Source organism: Battus philenor, unplaced genomic scaffold (assembly GCF_028537555.1).
Source record: "Battus philenor isolate CCGP_79_NKW_IND1 unplaced genomic scaffold, ilBatPhil1.0.hap1 SCAF_7, whole genome shotgun sequence".
Classification (NCBI taxonomy): Eukaryota; Metazoa; Arthropoda; class Insecta; order Lepidoptera; family Papilionidae; genus Battus; species Battus philenor.
This window is the reverse complement of record NW_027181737.1, coordinates 382,930-397,158: the sequence shown is the minus strand read 5'-3', so window position 1 is coordinate 397,158 and position 14,229 is coordinate 382,930. Positions and strand designations below refer to the sequence as shown.

Genomic DNA, 14,229 nt, shown 5'->3' with positions numbered 1-14,229 from the left:
TCTTAAGCTTAGAAGCAGTCATCATCTTTCTTGAATATGCGACCGTAGGATAAAGATAAAAAGAAAAAAAAATATTTGTTCAACATTGGAACTTTTAACAGAACTTAACAAACTCAACGAAAACTTATTTTTTTATCTATTTTATTTTTCACTCTATGTACTCTGCTTTGCAAGGTTTTATAACTGTTGAGAAGAAGCAGGATGAAACTCCACAACAACACATGTTTTGTAAAAGTTTAACAATATAGATTTATTTATATAAATTACATCAGATATAGAATAAATGAGATCAAAATAATCAGGCGACGAATATTGGTTTATTGAACAATATATTGAAAAATATGCTTTTCCGTTAATTTAAAAATGAGATTTAAATTTCTCAAATGGTAGGCTAATAATAGATATCTGATTCCGTTTATTACAAACGAATGAAAAAACTCACTATATCACTTTGTCCATAATAAATAATAAACAAGCGAAAAATTTAATTGATTTTCAAAAATTTATGAAACCCTTAACCAAGTTTACTGGGCCTTAACAAACAAGACGTACCCTTGAAAATAATTTGAAAGTACACTCAGTAATTGCGTGGTGTTCTAGTCCGGGGTTCATTTTTACTCTTTGCCGCTGGCGAGGAAATTCAATTAGGGGAGGATGGCGCCCGTGCAAATTGGTAAAAGATTAGTTCACGGTGTTACGCTAACCAGATAGTTAATATTTTTAATATCTTATTAGTTAACCCATTTATTTAAGTAATATATATTAATGAGTTCTTATTTTTACCCATACAAGTGTGGACTTCAACTGAGATACATAAAAACAATGCTATTTCGTCGACGTCTTGTTTTAAGTCCAAAGACACCTCAAGGAGGCTTTCCTCAAAGATCTCTATGGGGGTGATGGGTGATTGGCGATCGCAGCGAGGTAATGCGGTATACAAACGCTGGTGCCCATTCTGTGAAAACCTTGTTTGTAAGGAGGCAATTCTACGTAATTAAAGAATAAAGTTTGAATTATATCTGAGATTGTGTCGCGGGCATCGAAGCCGCGACCTACCATCGCAAGTCGCAGTCCCGTGCCGATTTATTGTTAGATTTAAATTTTTTTAAGAAAAGTTTTAACTAATTTAAGTATAATGACAAAATTTGAATTAAATATGGATCAGACGTTTTCTATTAAAATTTATTTAAGAAAATTTTTTATGCCCGAATTGTATACCAAAATATTATCCAATATGTAAATTTATAGATTTGCTTTTAATTTGTTGTTATTATAAATTATTTTAGCAAATTAAATATTATCAATGTGTCTATTCGGAAACAGGACTAGATCACGATCTTCAGCGATGACAAAATAAATGATAAAAAATTATATACATTTATAGATCATCGTATAGTTATGCGGTTGAACCGTCTTCACGGCTAAGCCGACATATAAAGGTTTTATTGCCGTTAATACTAGTATTTATTAATAAAAATCATAACGGACGCGGGGCGACGCGCGCGTCTAAATATAACCGGCGCACGCGCAGAGAACGAGTCGCGCAGTCGACCGTCCGCTCCGGCGGGAGCATGCGCGAGACGGGCTTTAGTTCGCGTGTGTCCAACATGCGTAAGGAATGTTCTCCAGCTTCAAGCTGCAGAAGAAGGGCAAGGAGGAGACCGTGCGTTGCTATGGCAGCATCAAAGCGAAGCCGCCCAAGACACCAACCCCCTCCCGATCCCGCCGTCCCCGAAGACGTGAGTCCTTGTTTGATATCCCTGTGTTCGTGTGCGAAAATAAACAGTAGCTTAATTACTCCGACTCGTATACTCGACTCCTCCAGCTCTGCACCGCCAGAGGAGGAGTTATCTATATCATATTGTTTACTTAATATAGATTATTTAACTTGATTCCGACTTTGATGAAGTTATTGGTAATGTTATAGTTTTAATTAGCAACATTATTACAATTTGCGCTCGTTTATTTAACTTTCAAATCCTACATAGTGTTCAACTATTTATGTAAAAGGAGTCGAAGAGTTAAATTATAGCTCATTTAAAGTCAATAAATATATGGTAAACACTACACTACGTAATGATAATATAGCAAGAATATATAATTGTTTACTTTGTGTCCTTGTAGATTTTGTAATGCTAGAAGTCATTGGCCTAAGATAATGTTGATTGTAAATCAACAAAGATAGATATTTTTTGACATATAAGCTATACATTCACCTTTTTTAAAACTTTTACACGCATCATTATTTATTGTCGATAGGATAGAATATGTCTTTTGATATTTTATAACGTAGTAACCTAAATATGAACTTCTCACTGCTACAAGATATGTTTTTAATTATTTACGACTTACTTTTATAAAAGTTTGTATGAAAATATTTGCATATATCAACTTATTTGAAAAACGAACAATTAGATATATCGTCAATGGAAATTGTAACAATATCTCTTTAATTAAATGTTAATTTAACGTAATTAATTTTGAATTTGAGCTTTAAATTATATTCATTATTGATACAGCACACGTACGATGTCAGAATTGTAACATCGAAAATTATATGAAGTGCAGTAAATTAATGCCTTTGTCGAAATTGTATCGTCAAATTGCAATTCAGAATCCAATGAGATTTTTCCCATAGTTCCGTGCTTATGTTAAATTGGCATTGATTATAATATTAATTGCATTAATGATTGGCATCCATGGGGTAACGATAGTAGACTTAAAAATGTAACCTATCCAATAACTATAACAATGAAAAATATTAATTTTACAATTAAAACTTAATTACAAAATCGATTTATATTTGCAAATAATAATGTCAATGTAACAAATACGAAGTTCTTTTATTTAGCAATAGATGGCGCTAGTTGTATTATAAATCACGCACAACATACGCAGTCATATAGATTTCAATAAGACCGTTTAGAAACGGCTTTAAGATGACTTTAACAAAGACTTCTGTGAACCTTGAGGTGGATGGAGCTACACAGTCCATAGTGCTCTGTGGTTTTCTTCACTCCAAAGCCTTAAGGCTCCAGCGGCCATCTGTTCTGCATGCTGTGTAGCTTACTCATAGCCATTTCAACATACCAAACCATCACCATGTATTGGTTACTTTCTTTTGTTTACGAACGAAATCTAAACTAGTATTAAAGTAGAGGGTAGCATCACCAGCCAAGGCTCTTGCTTTATCAAATACACAGAATTTGAATATACCATACAATACACCAGGGACCATTCTTCACAAAAATAAACAAAAACAAAACAATAACTACGACAAGTATTAATTCGTAAGGTTCGTAAAAAATATGTTCATGATTTGAGCTATGGATGTGCCTTAGTACGTGTGTGAAATCCGTGTACAATTTAAACTGGTAAAGGTAAACCTAGTCTTAGAACCGGAATCTGTCTACTATTTCGATTCTATCGGTTATCAAAACTCGCGTAATGTAAGTGCTACCTCTTACAAAGTAATATTTCTGAAGCCAAACTTTGCGCTGTCCAAAGAGCTACACGTCGTCGAATGTCCGAATGATGCGACGACATTGACAAAGACATACATACATTTCGCCCTCATTTGAAAACAAGCCGCCCTCGCTGAGAGGTTGGCTTGTTCACAACAGGGAATTCCAACTCCTTGTCATATTAGATAGAAGCCTTACTGAAGCTTCTTTCATCACTTCTAAAAGCTAACTCTTTTCTTTGTGGTATTTGTGTTAGCTGGGCTTTGTTATCCGACCAGTTAAATGGTTTCCCAGGTGTCATTGCGTCAAGCCAAGGTCACCTCTGGGAGAAGCCGTTGCGCAGGCCTCACAATCTTGTAATAGAGTAGAATGCAGTGGTCTGTGCTGAAGCTACCGAAGGTTATCGAAGTTTTCCGAAGGTTACCGAAGGTTTCCGATGGTCTGGGGGTCGCCAAGAGTAGCCAAAATAGATTTAGATTAAGCTCCATGTATACCTTTCGCCTCGAACCTAAAACTGAAAACGTATTTAAAGAAACAGTGATTAGCCCTGAAAATAAATATTTACATTCTTATCTACTTACTCTTTGAAAGTATTAGTAAACATGATCCATTTTGGTTCTTTTGACCTGGCGTAATAAGGAAAAGCCTTTAGAACAAATTTCACCTGCTAGTACAAAACATATTATTCTTAACGTTGAGATTGTTTTTCACGGATTATCCGTTACATTTTATTTTCTTTAAAAAAACGATTTTTTTAGGCTAGCTTTAGCAATAACACAGCTGTATAAATAGCCTGTTAAATATAGCCGTTATTAATGCTATATATTAATTAAATGAAAAGAAAGCATACATATTTACGCCCAGTGAACGTCAACATAATTCGTTTGATTACCTTAATGTTGCAAGTGACTGGTTGGTTATAAATAGAGTCATTTGTAAACATTGGACCATTTTACGAGGGCAACACGTCCCTGCGACGGTGTCGGTCGGTGTTTTGAAAACACCTTCAGAGGCCTGCCTACGCACGCAAGAGCTTAAAGCCCCATAATAACAGCCTTCTTGACGTGTGCTCATTTTCTTAAGGATTAACTTGTAGGCCACTTCTTAACTTTAAATCACTTTGTCACTGTTTTAATTAATTTTTTTTTTATAAATCATAATCATGTCGTGAGATGTTGACAGGTGAACATACCGATGATTCTAAAGTTCGTGTACACTCTTACTTCAATAAAGATGTTAATTATTGTAACTAAATGCTGTTGTTTCTCACCCAGCGAGATAATTGTCACTCTTTATAAAACCATATTTGTAAAGAGCAACTGTTGAGTTTCTCTCCGGCTCTTACCAACGAAACTGCTTTCCGAGCCGGCGATAGCTTCCTGTAAGGACAACTATGCCGACATTTTATGTTGATTGACAATCCGAAAATGCTGGTAATATAGAATGTTTATTTTGAATTTGAATTTCTATTGCCTTTCCAAAAAATTCCAATAAGATAGATAAGACGAGAAGGCTATCTACGTTGCTCTTGCCAGTTCGTCCCTTTCAAAACCTTAAGGCCTCAAGCAGAGAAGAACATTAAAAAAGTTTAATTTGAATTACAATGAGCTATCCTATTTTGACACTCTTCATCTTGTGGAGTGATGTATAGGAATACTTTTATGCTACTTCTTGAAACACAGCGTGCTGTGTTGACGATCATGTTGTGAACACGATTCGGTTATGAAACAGGAATATTCAGAATAAGGGAAATTAAAATAAAATTAAGTCTGAAGGGTAGAATGCAATTGAGAGATTTCAAAACATTTTATAAAATTTGTTTTAGTGAAAAAGTTTCAGTTTAATTTACTACAAGTTTTAATTTATTTATCAAATATTGATTAAGGTTCTACCGAAACCATAATAAGCTCTTGGTAAATTTTTTAACGTAATTGTTCGTCTACACAAATACCTATAAAAACGGCCGCGCGTGTATACACCTATCCCCCGATTTACACGGTAGGTACGTTCCTGAGAAAAACGTGTAAAACGAAAATTCAAAATTATCAAGTCAAAACCGTGTAAATCGAAAAACTTGCAGAAAATGCATGATTTTGCTATTTATCAGTTGTGATTTTTTCAATAATTTTAGGTGTAATTGAAAAAATGCATTAACAAGTTAAAATGTTTAATATGTTACGGTAAAACTGTTTTTTTTTTTATTTAATTACAATACATTAAACAGAAGAACAAAATAGAAATTACTCTCATCCTTTGTTTCGGAATCGAAGGTTCGAATTCACTTTCATCACTCGAAGTTATTTGTGCCGAGTCGATGTTTGAAGCAGAAATATTTACATTATGAGAGATGATAATAAAATCGGTTATTAAAACAAATAAAAACTTATTTGGAAAACCTCGTAAAAGCGAAAACGTGTAAATCGGGGGATAGGTGTATTGTTCCAACTACAGGACAGTGCGAACTTCTTCAGCGTAGCAGGGACAAAACGTCGTTTGAATAAACGAAAAAAATAAAACACTGGGTAAGATTTTCACTCGATATATACATATGTTTTTTCCCGTCATCTTCCTCCGAATCATCTTCTCGTCCAAAATACCCGCATGTCGGAAGTATGAAGGTATTCGATCAATGTGTGTTGCCAGTGATGACATACGGATCCGAGTCGGGTGCCTCATAAAATGGCTCAAGGTCACTCAGAGAATGAATCTGAAAATATGAGATTCGCAGGACAGCCAAGACCACCGACGTTGCTCTAAGAGAGGGGCACATGACTCGTAGCAGCTTCAAGCAGAAGCGTCGTGAGTAGGGCCGCTATTCGTTGGACCAACGATATAGTTAAGCAAGGAGTTGGATATGGGCAACGAAAGACCGGTCCTGGTGATATTTGGGGAGGCCTGTGCCTTGAAGTGAACGTCTATCTAAATTAATTTAAGAATACAATACAAAAGCTACAAAACACTTTTTGGTTTAACACCTGTAATTTTAATTTATGTTACATTATATCTACCTTTCATGTTTTTTTCAATTCATATTAAATATCTATATTCATGTACGCATTAATATGCAGTCTTCAATCGTCGATTCATCGTTTCAGTCCATAGATGATCACTTCAAGCCATAGACCAAAATATGTCTATGGAAAGATATAACATAATCGCTACGCTTGGCAGACGGGTTGATGATCGTAGTGTGGTATTATGCTACGCAGATGTCGCTGCTGCACACCCTCTGGAGTTTTTTTTTATGAGTAGTAGCAATACTATACAGTTAAAGTACAAAGTGTGAATCATTTTTAGAAATGTACCCCGGGAATCGAACACACGACCTCCGACCCCACGACTAAGTCCTCTATCACTGGGCTACTTGTGGGCTTTTTTAGAGAATCAAAACAGAAGTAGTATATCAAACTAGACTACAAGTTTTATTTAATGTACTTTTTTTAATATACATTATTTCAGGCAGTTCATTAAATTCGTATAAAATTTTGTAAACAATTTTTTTAACAATCAATTAATATTTCTAGAACAATCGGTATGTTTTTGTTATAACTTTGTATACTTCACTGAATCAATGCACCGCACATCCGACAATTAAATTCCGGGTGTACGGATAAATTGTTATGACTTTTGTTAGATTTGTAACCTTTGTTACGAATAACATTTTGATTACTATACAGATATGATTTGTTTTTGGTGCAAAAACTCTTTTGCTGTCAATTACTGTATGGTACACTCTATCTAATTATCAATAAATTTATAAATAATACATGATGTAGTAATTACAGTAAGAAAACACGTTAACAAGAAAAGGACCAATATTTAGCCACTTTCTCACATGCAGTGGTAGTCATGCAATAAAATGCCTATGCGGCAAAAAATGCGAATCACACAACCGCCACCGCCAGGAGTTATCACAGAGTCTCTGTGTTTGGCATTAATCGGTGTAACATAACTCCTGATGATGCCCCGTGGAGGGGTGAAAACACATGTTGAGTGATATGGCGGTGGCATTTTATTGCATGACTACTACTGCATGTGCGGAAGTGGCTAAATATTGGTCCTTTTCTTGCTTAGGATGGACTTCCGCGAGGTAACGCCTGATTCCATTAAATAGAAAACAGGTTTTTATAATTTAGAAATTAAAGTAAATACTTGTTTACTATCTCTCTATTCAGACTTTGTACTGACAGTTAGTTAGGCTTCTGTCTGAATGCTTTATACTTGGTGATTAAAAATAGGTATAAGAGGTTTAAAGTTTTTCCTTAAAAATAAAATACAGAGCAATATATTTATTTTAAAATGTAGTTATTCGAATTTTAAAAACAGTTTTTCTTAGTGTAATTTACGTAACTACACATTAATTGACAGCAAATGACCATTACAGTCACCACTTTTAAACTTTTACATCCATAACCAATGACCCAGTAAATATCATTAAAACCATAAATCATTTGCGACGGGTTAATTCAAATGTAGTTATTATTTAGATAAGATTAAATATAAATGTAAGTATTAATCTATATACATATGTAACTAAACTTAAAGTTATCGGGCAATGAACTTTATACCTGCGCTATTCATAAAAGCTCGCAGCGCAGTGAGCTTTGGGAATAAATCACCGACAGTCGCCTGCGTCTCAAGCCACTCGGCCATTGAGAAGGCGCGGTTATATTTAGTTCCGTTACGTAAAACGTCTGACCCTAATTATGGGACCATAGTCAAAAGACGCAAAAACAACACACTAAGTCTAAATTTATTGAAGTAGTTCAATATGTAGTTTTTATTTATCAGTGCAGGTGCCTCTATAACATGGGTAAAGTGGTTGGTTACAGATGATAGTTTTAAAATGCTGTCTATGATGAAAATATTGGTGGTAATTTAAATATAATTTTAAAAAATCAGGTAATAGTAAAATAGTACGTTAAAACAGACAGACGAAACAAAACGATCACGAAATATTGCAAGGCGTCACAAGCTGTCTGTATAATAAGTATATAAAAGGAATATAAATATTAAAAAAGGTTCTAAATGAAAATTCCAATCAGTCGCCAACATACAGCTTTTATATAAAAAAATTCATTATTTTTTTTAATGTTGCATCCATTTTTAAACATCCTTTTATTAAGTGATCACTCTGAAATATGTTACATTATACATTTTTTTAAAATTTAGAATTAGGTTTATCTTACTTTAATTGACAGCAAAATAGCTGTATTCATTCCTTCAAAGCTTTTATTTCTATAACCAATCGTCCTGTATAAATAGATACCGTGTATATACGAGTATCGCTTATATTATTGTTATTAATTAGAGCATTAAAATGGGTCAATTTATAATTCTTCTATATTTACACCTTTCGGCTTCTTATAAATTTTTAAGGTATCAAATGTGTTCTGATTGGAGAAAAATTCACAAGAGACTCAATCGGATGTTTTTTTTATTACTTACATAAATGTGTAAGTAAGCTGTATTTTCTGTGTTGTCATCATCATTTGAGGTATAGGATGTCCACAGCTAGACTTATACCTCAATAAAGATTACCCACAGGATCTGAGCCTTATGTATCCTATCCTTTTTCACTTAAACCTTCTAATCTATTAAGATGTATCGAATTTGGCGAGAAATCAAGTAAGACTAATTATACCCGTGACCTTTACTGCATGGGATTTAACAAAAAAAAAAAACATTCAAGTGTTTTCTTCGTCAAAGAATTTTTCTTAAACAAAAGAAGCCTAAGTTACTCTTTATGACATAAGCTACCTGCGATTTAAAATCGGTTCAGCTATTTAAGAGATTACTTGGAAAAAGCAGAGACAGAGGGAAATTTAAAAAAAATATTTTGACACATGTATTGTAAATGCATATGCATGTAGTTAAAAGCTGTTATTTAAATATTACAGCTAGACACTTCAATTTTATTTATTTATTTATTTATATATTGTACCTTATTCATAAATTGATGATGTAACTAAATGGTAAGAGAATGAAAGGAAATATGAAGAATGGAAGAAGTTAATAGAGATTGTAAAGAACGGAAGATAGTAGTGATATGACGCCACAAACTGAAAAAAATATTTCAAATCGAAAAGTCTCTGTCCTCAATATAATATGACAGTTCGTTAAAAAACGTGGCCATTAAAAAATATATAGGTCTATGTAACACAAAACAATTCATCATAATATATGTAAATACTTTAATAATTCTATTACTTAAAATGTAAATAGAATCCAAAAACATAAACGCCTGTTTAATACAACATATGACATAAACATAGAGTGTCATCGACCCTTGTTTATCCACAATTATAGTCACGCTGTTCCACGTGGGTGTTTCATTTTTAAATCTCCTTGTACAAATAGATATGGAATGAAAATATATCTCCATTTAATTGACACGTTGCCTTTTCGTGGATTACTCCAGATTTGTTTTGTGTTGTTAACTTGTTGCTTTTTCATCGTATTTACATTTTGTACACACGAAGATTTGTTTAATTTTATTTAAAAAGAATGACTGTTTAAATTCTTGCCGGCTCTTCTCATCAGATAGCGTTTCGAGCCAGTGGTAGCTTGATACTTATTATAACATATTACTATAATCGAAGATTCAAAAGCATATGTAAATGCCTACTCGAATATGAATATTTAATGAAATCAGGCGTTACCTTGCGGAAGTCCATCCTAAGTAAGAAAAGGACCAATATTTGGCCACTTCCACACATGCTGTGGTAGTCGTGCAACAAAGTGCACCGCTGATAAATGCGTATGCGGCAAACAATGCGAATTACACTGCCACCATTAATTCACTCAACACGTGTTTCACCACTCCACGGAGCATCTTCAGGAGCTATGTTACACCGAATAGTGCAGACTCTGAGTTTGGCTTTTGGCAGCGGGCTGGCGGGCGGTGCACTTTGTTGTACGACTACCACTGCATGTGCGGAAGTGGCTAAATATTGGTCCTTTTTTTACGAATATGAATATTTCGATTTTTTTCTAATATCTTTGAATTATTATATACGAAATTTAAAAAGCTTATTTAACAAAAATTTTAATTTTTTTTTTGAAATTTTAAAAAAAATTAAGGCTATTATCGACATTTCAAATTATTTGATCTGCTATTGTAAAAACATATCTAGAGTGTGTTATCGGTTCTTTTTACATGCGTGATAGGGAGTCTCATACTTTTAATTTGACGGACAATTGACAATGTATTATGTAGTATATGTATATTATAAACATTAGGGGGTTATAAAATGAACAACTGAATACACCAGCGACTATATTCCGTGTCCCCTTTTTTAAAGTAAATCTATCTGTTTTAAATATTGTTTGTATGTAAATCGGATGAAAAACAGTGTGTAGCTTCAACGGAATGGATGCTATAAGATTAACGGAATTGGATCTGCTGCTATGTGTTAGGGTTTGTGCAAAAATATTTAGTGTGTTGTATGTAGAAAAGATAGCAGCTGTTTTGACTTGTTAATTTATTAACGGGGAGTAAATGCAGTAATAGAATAATATCGTTAGTGCGATCATCGTGGCGATCTTTGTGGGAAGCCAATGCCTTGCAGTGGGTGACCCTCGGCCGAAAATAGTAAGAAGAAGATACAGTACTAATACACTTGATTGTTCAAGTTACATAATTACCAATAAAAATTGTCAAATTGAATATGAATTACTTTTACTTGCTAATTGATGGACAATATAAATAATGATGCTCGGCACAGAATTGTTAAATATCTCAAATCCTCATAAAACTCTTGCTGTTTGCTCCTTAAGCAAACTCTCTCTCTGCCATAATGTCCTTCTCTACAAAACATGCGTAAGACCTCTCTTAAGCAAGTCTAGTCTTCCTCCACGACCCGGTGTCCACACTCCTACAACTCCAAGTTCTTCAAAACTATTTCACACAGATTGCCACTGGCGCGGAAAAGTACATAAATTTGTTTTCGACAGTGACCACAACGTCCAGGAATTCTTTTGAGGATTGCTCAAAGATCTTTTTTCAATCAGCTTCGACAAACCATTTGGGTTTTAGAACGCACACTACACCCTCCGCAACAACTCCAAGATGAGAAAGAGACGTCTGAAGAATGTCCTTACAGATCCCATCCCTGAGCTTACAAAAACCATTCACCACGCCACAGCCTCGTTAGTCATTAAGAATACAGTGTGTGCAGTAGTGCAGGCCTAAGTTTAACAACAACATATTTAATGGAATCAGGCGTTACCTTGCGGAAGTCCATCCGAAGTAAGAAAACAACCAATATTTAGCCACTTCCGCACATGCAGTGGTAGTTGTGCAACAATGTGCACCGCCCGCCAGCCCGCTGATAAATGCGTATGCGGCAAACAATGCGATTACACAACCGCCACCGTTAAATCACTCCAATGATTGATTTGAGAAAGTTATTTGCACTTTGTTGCACGACTACCACTGCATGTACGGAAGTCGTTAAATATTGGTCCTTTCTTCCTCCTTCCTTACTTCAACAACAATCACTCTTTCCGTGATACATCGCACACAAACACGCATACGGCGCAACAATATCGGACAGTGTATTTCTAACAATTCTCTTCGCGTATAGCGAAGGCGGTCCGAAGTAGTAGTAGCTAATAAATTTTATTTTACTAAAAAGTTTAACCTTGAAATGACATTAGGGTTATGTGATAACGCACCGGAGGCGCCATACGGGCCGCGGGGGAGTGACGCCTTGTCCCGTGACCCGGTACTAACGCAGGGTTAGGGGGCCCGCAGTCAGCGCTGAATAAATTCCCTGCCGATTTAACGGTTCGGGTGTTTGCTCGCGTCGGCACCTTCAAAAGGTTCTCGTCCTCTCGGAATGACGACAGCGTGAGCAATGTGTTCCACGTGTTGTACGGACTCATGATAATATTGAACTTTTTATATAATATTTCAAATTGAATTCCCAATGTAACTTTCACGTGAGTACAATATTTTTTAGTAAATTTTGTAATTAATATTATGCTGTGTCTTTACTTAATAATTATCAACAAAGTTTTAATTGATCAATAATGACATTGTTCAATGTATTAAAAACCTTTCTTATGTGTAAATACCATGTTGTCTTAAAACAAGATGAGAATGAATATAAATGAAGCTGCAAAAAATAGTTTCACTATTGAATTAAAAAAAATTGTTATTACTCCTAAATGTTCAGCGTACTATCTATCCTGACAGACTTTGTAGGCCAGAAGCTATTCACCTATAACATTACAATCATTTTTTTTATTGAATCTATATACGACACATTAGCGTCCAAAACATGGGCACGGACGTTAATGTCTGCTAACTGAACTATTGCCTAACTTATATCTTAAACTATTTTATACTAAATTACTAAACCGCTTTTTAATTTTTCAATGCTTTCAAATTCTGTGTTTTTTTTTTCAAAACGCCCCTGCAATGTCTAGTCTAGTCTTTTAACATTGCGATTTGCACGAATACTTTCTTTTACGTTTTACTTCAATAAATAAAAATGTCAGATTCCAAATTCAAATATTTTTTTATTTTTTATTTTTAATTATAACATTATTTATGGCAAGAATAGAAGTATAATAGATTGCTTACAATTCTTTAGTTTTCAATAAACACAATCATATAATATAAGAAAAAAAAAGTAAGAAAAGGACCAATATTTAGCCACTTCCATACATGCAGTGGTAGTCTTGCAATAAAATGCACCGCCCGCCAGCCCGCTGATAAATGCGTATGCGGCAAACAATGAAAATCACACAACTGCTACCGCCAAATTACTCAACACGTGTTTCACCCTTCCACGGGGCATCTTCAGGAGTTATGTTACACCGATTAGTGCCAAACACAGTCAAGTAAGTTGCTAAATATTGGTCCTTTTCTTACTTAGGATGGACTTCCGCGAAGTAACGCCTGATTCCATTAAAAATCAGGAACTTTTCGGGGTTGTGGCTGACGCGACAATATACAGATCTTGAATAGGCTGTCCAGAAATATAACAAATCGTCTCACGAACGACAGTAAGATATAAAGATCAGAATAATGTGAATGTTATACATTCAACCTCAGATGACACGGAGAGGGAGACACAATTTTTTTCGGATTTCTTGTTCACGACCCGCGACGCGGTAAATGGATTATTCATTCGATTATAGGAGCAGTCGCGGAGGAATTCAATTCAGGCTTCGACGAAATGAAATTTCTGAAACATCCTTTTCTCTTACGAAATAAATTTACAATGTTGCTACACAGCCGCTAGGTGTGCCGATTACTCGCGCCGCGGAATCTGCCTTCATAAATAACGATGATTGTTAACTATCAGAACAATCAAAATTATAATCATTTCAACTATAAAGGTTTTATATCCGTAACCAAGCGACACTGTGCTAATTTAGTTTTAGCTTTGGTTTAATCTAGTCAATCCTACTCCTCGGGAAGTCACAGCAGACCCTTGATGTGACCGGTAATATCAGAAAGGTTTCTTGTTGAACTGTACATGTGATGACAGTAGTTCATGCTATGCACAGAAGACTACCCGTAACATCTAAAGTGAAACCAGAATACGAGAGATGCCCAATTTCCCTTGACAAATGAGAACTCAGACTGGATACGCTTGGCAAGTGGAAATGGAGGTATACGGAAGGTACCACGGCATCCACAAGGAGAAATTTCGACCCGCACGCTGTATCGTAGAGATTGTAGAGGACAGAATAAAAGTGTAATATAAGAGATTGAGAAGGATAAAAGGAGAAAGTGAAATAAAAAAAT

General features: G+C 34.8%; 1 protein-coding gene across 1 annotated transcript in view; it reads left to right on the top strand.

The window, feature by feature from the left end:
• Positions 1-1,618: 1,618 nt before the first annotated feature.
• Grip (Glutamate receptor interacting protein) overlaps positions 1,619-14,229 on the top strand; it is a 69,197-nt gene continuing 56,586 nt past the window's right edge. The window contains exon 1 of the mRNA XM_068774525.1: positions 1,619-1,739. Coding sequence (XP_068630626.1) covers positions 1,619-1,739 — 121 coding nt within the window. The remainder of the gene's footprint in view (positions 1,740-14,229) is intronic.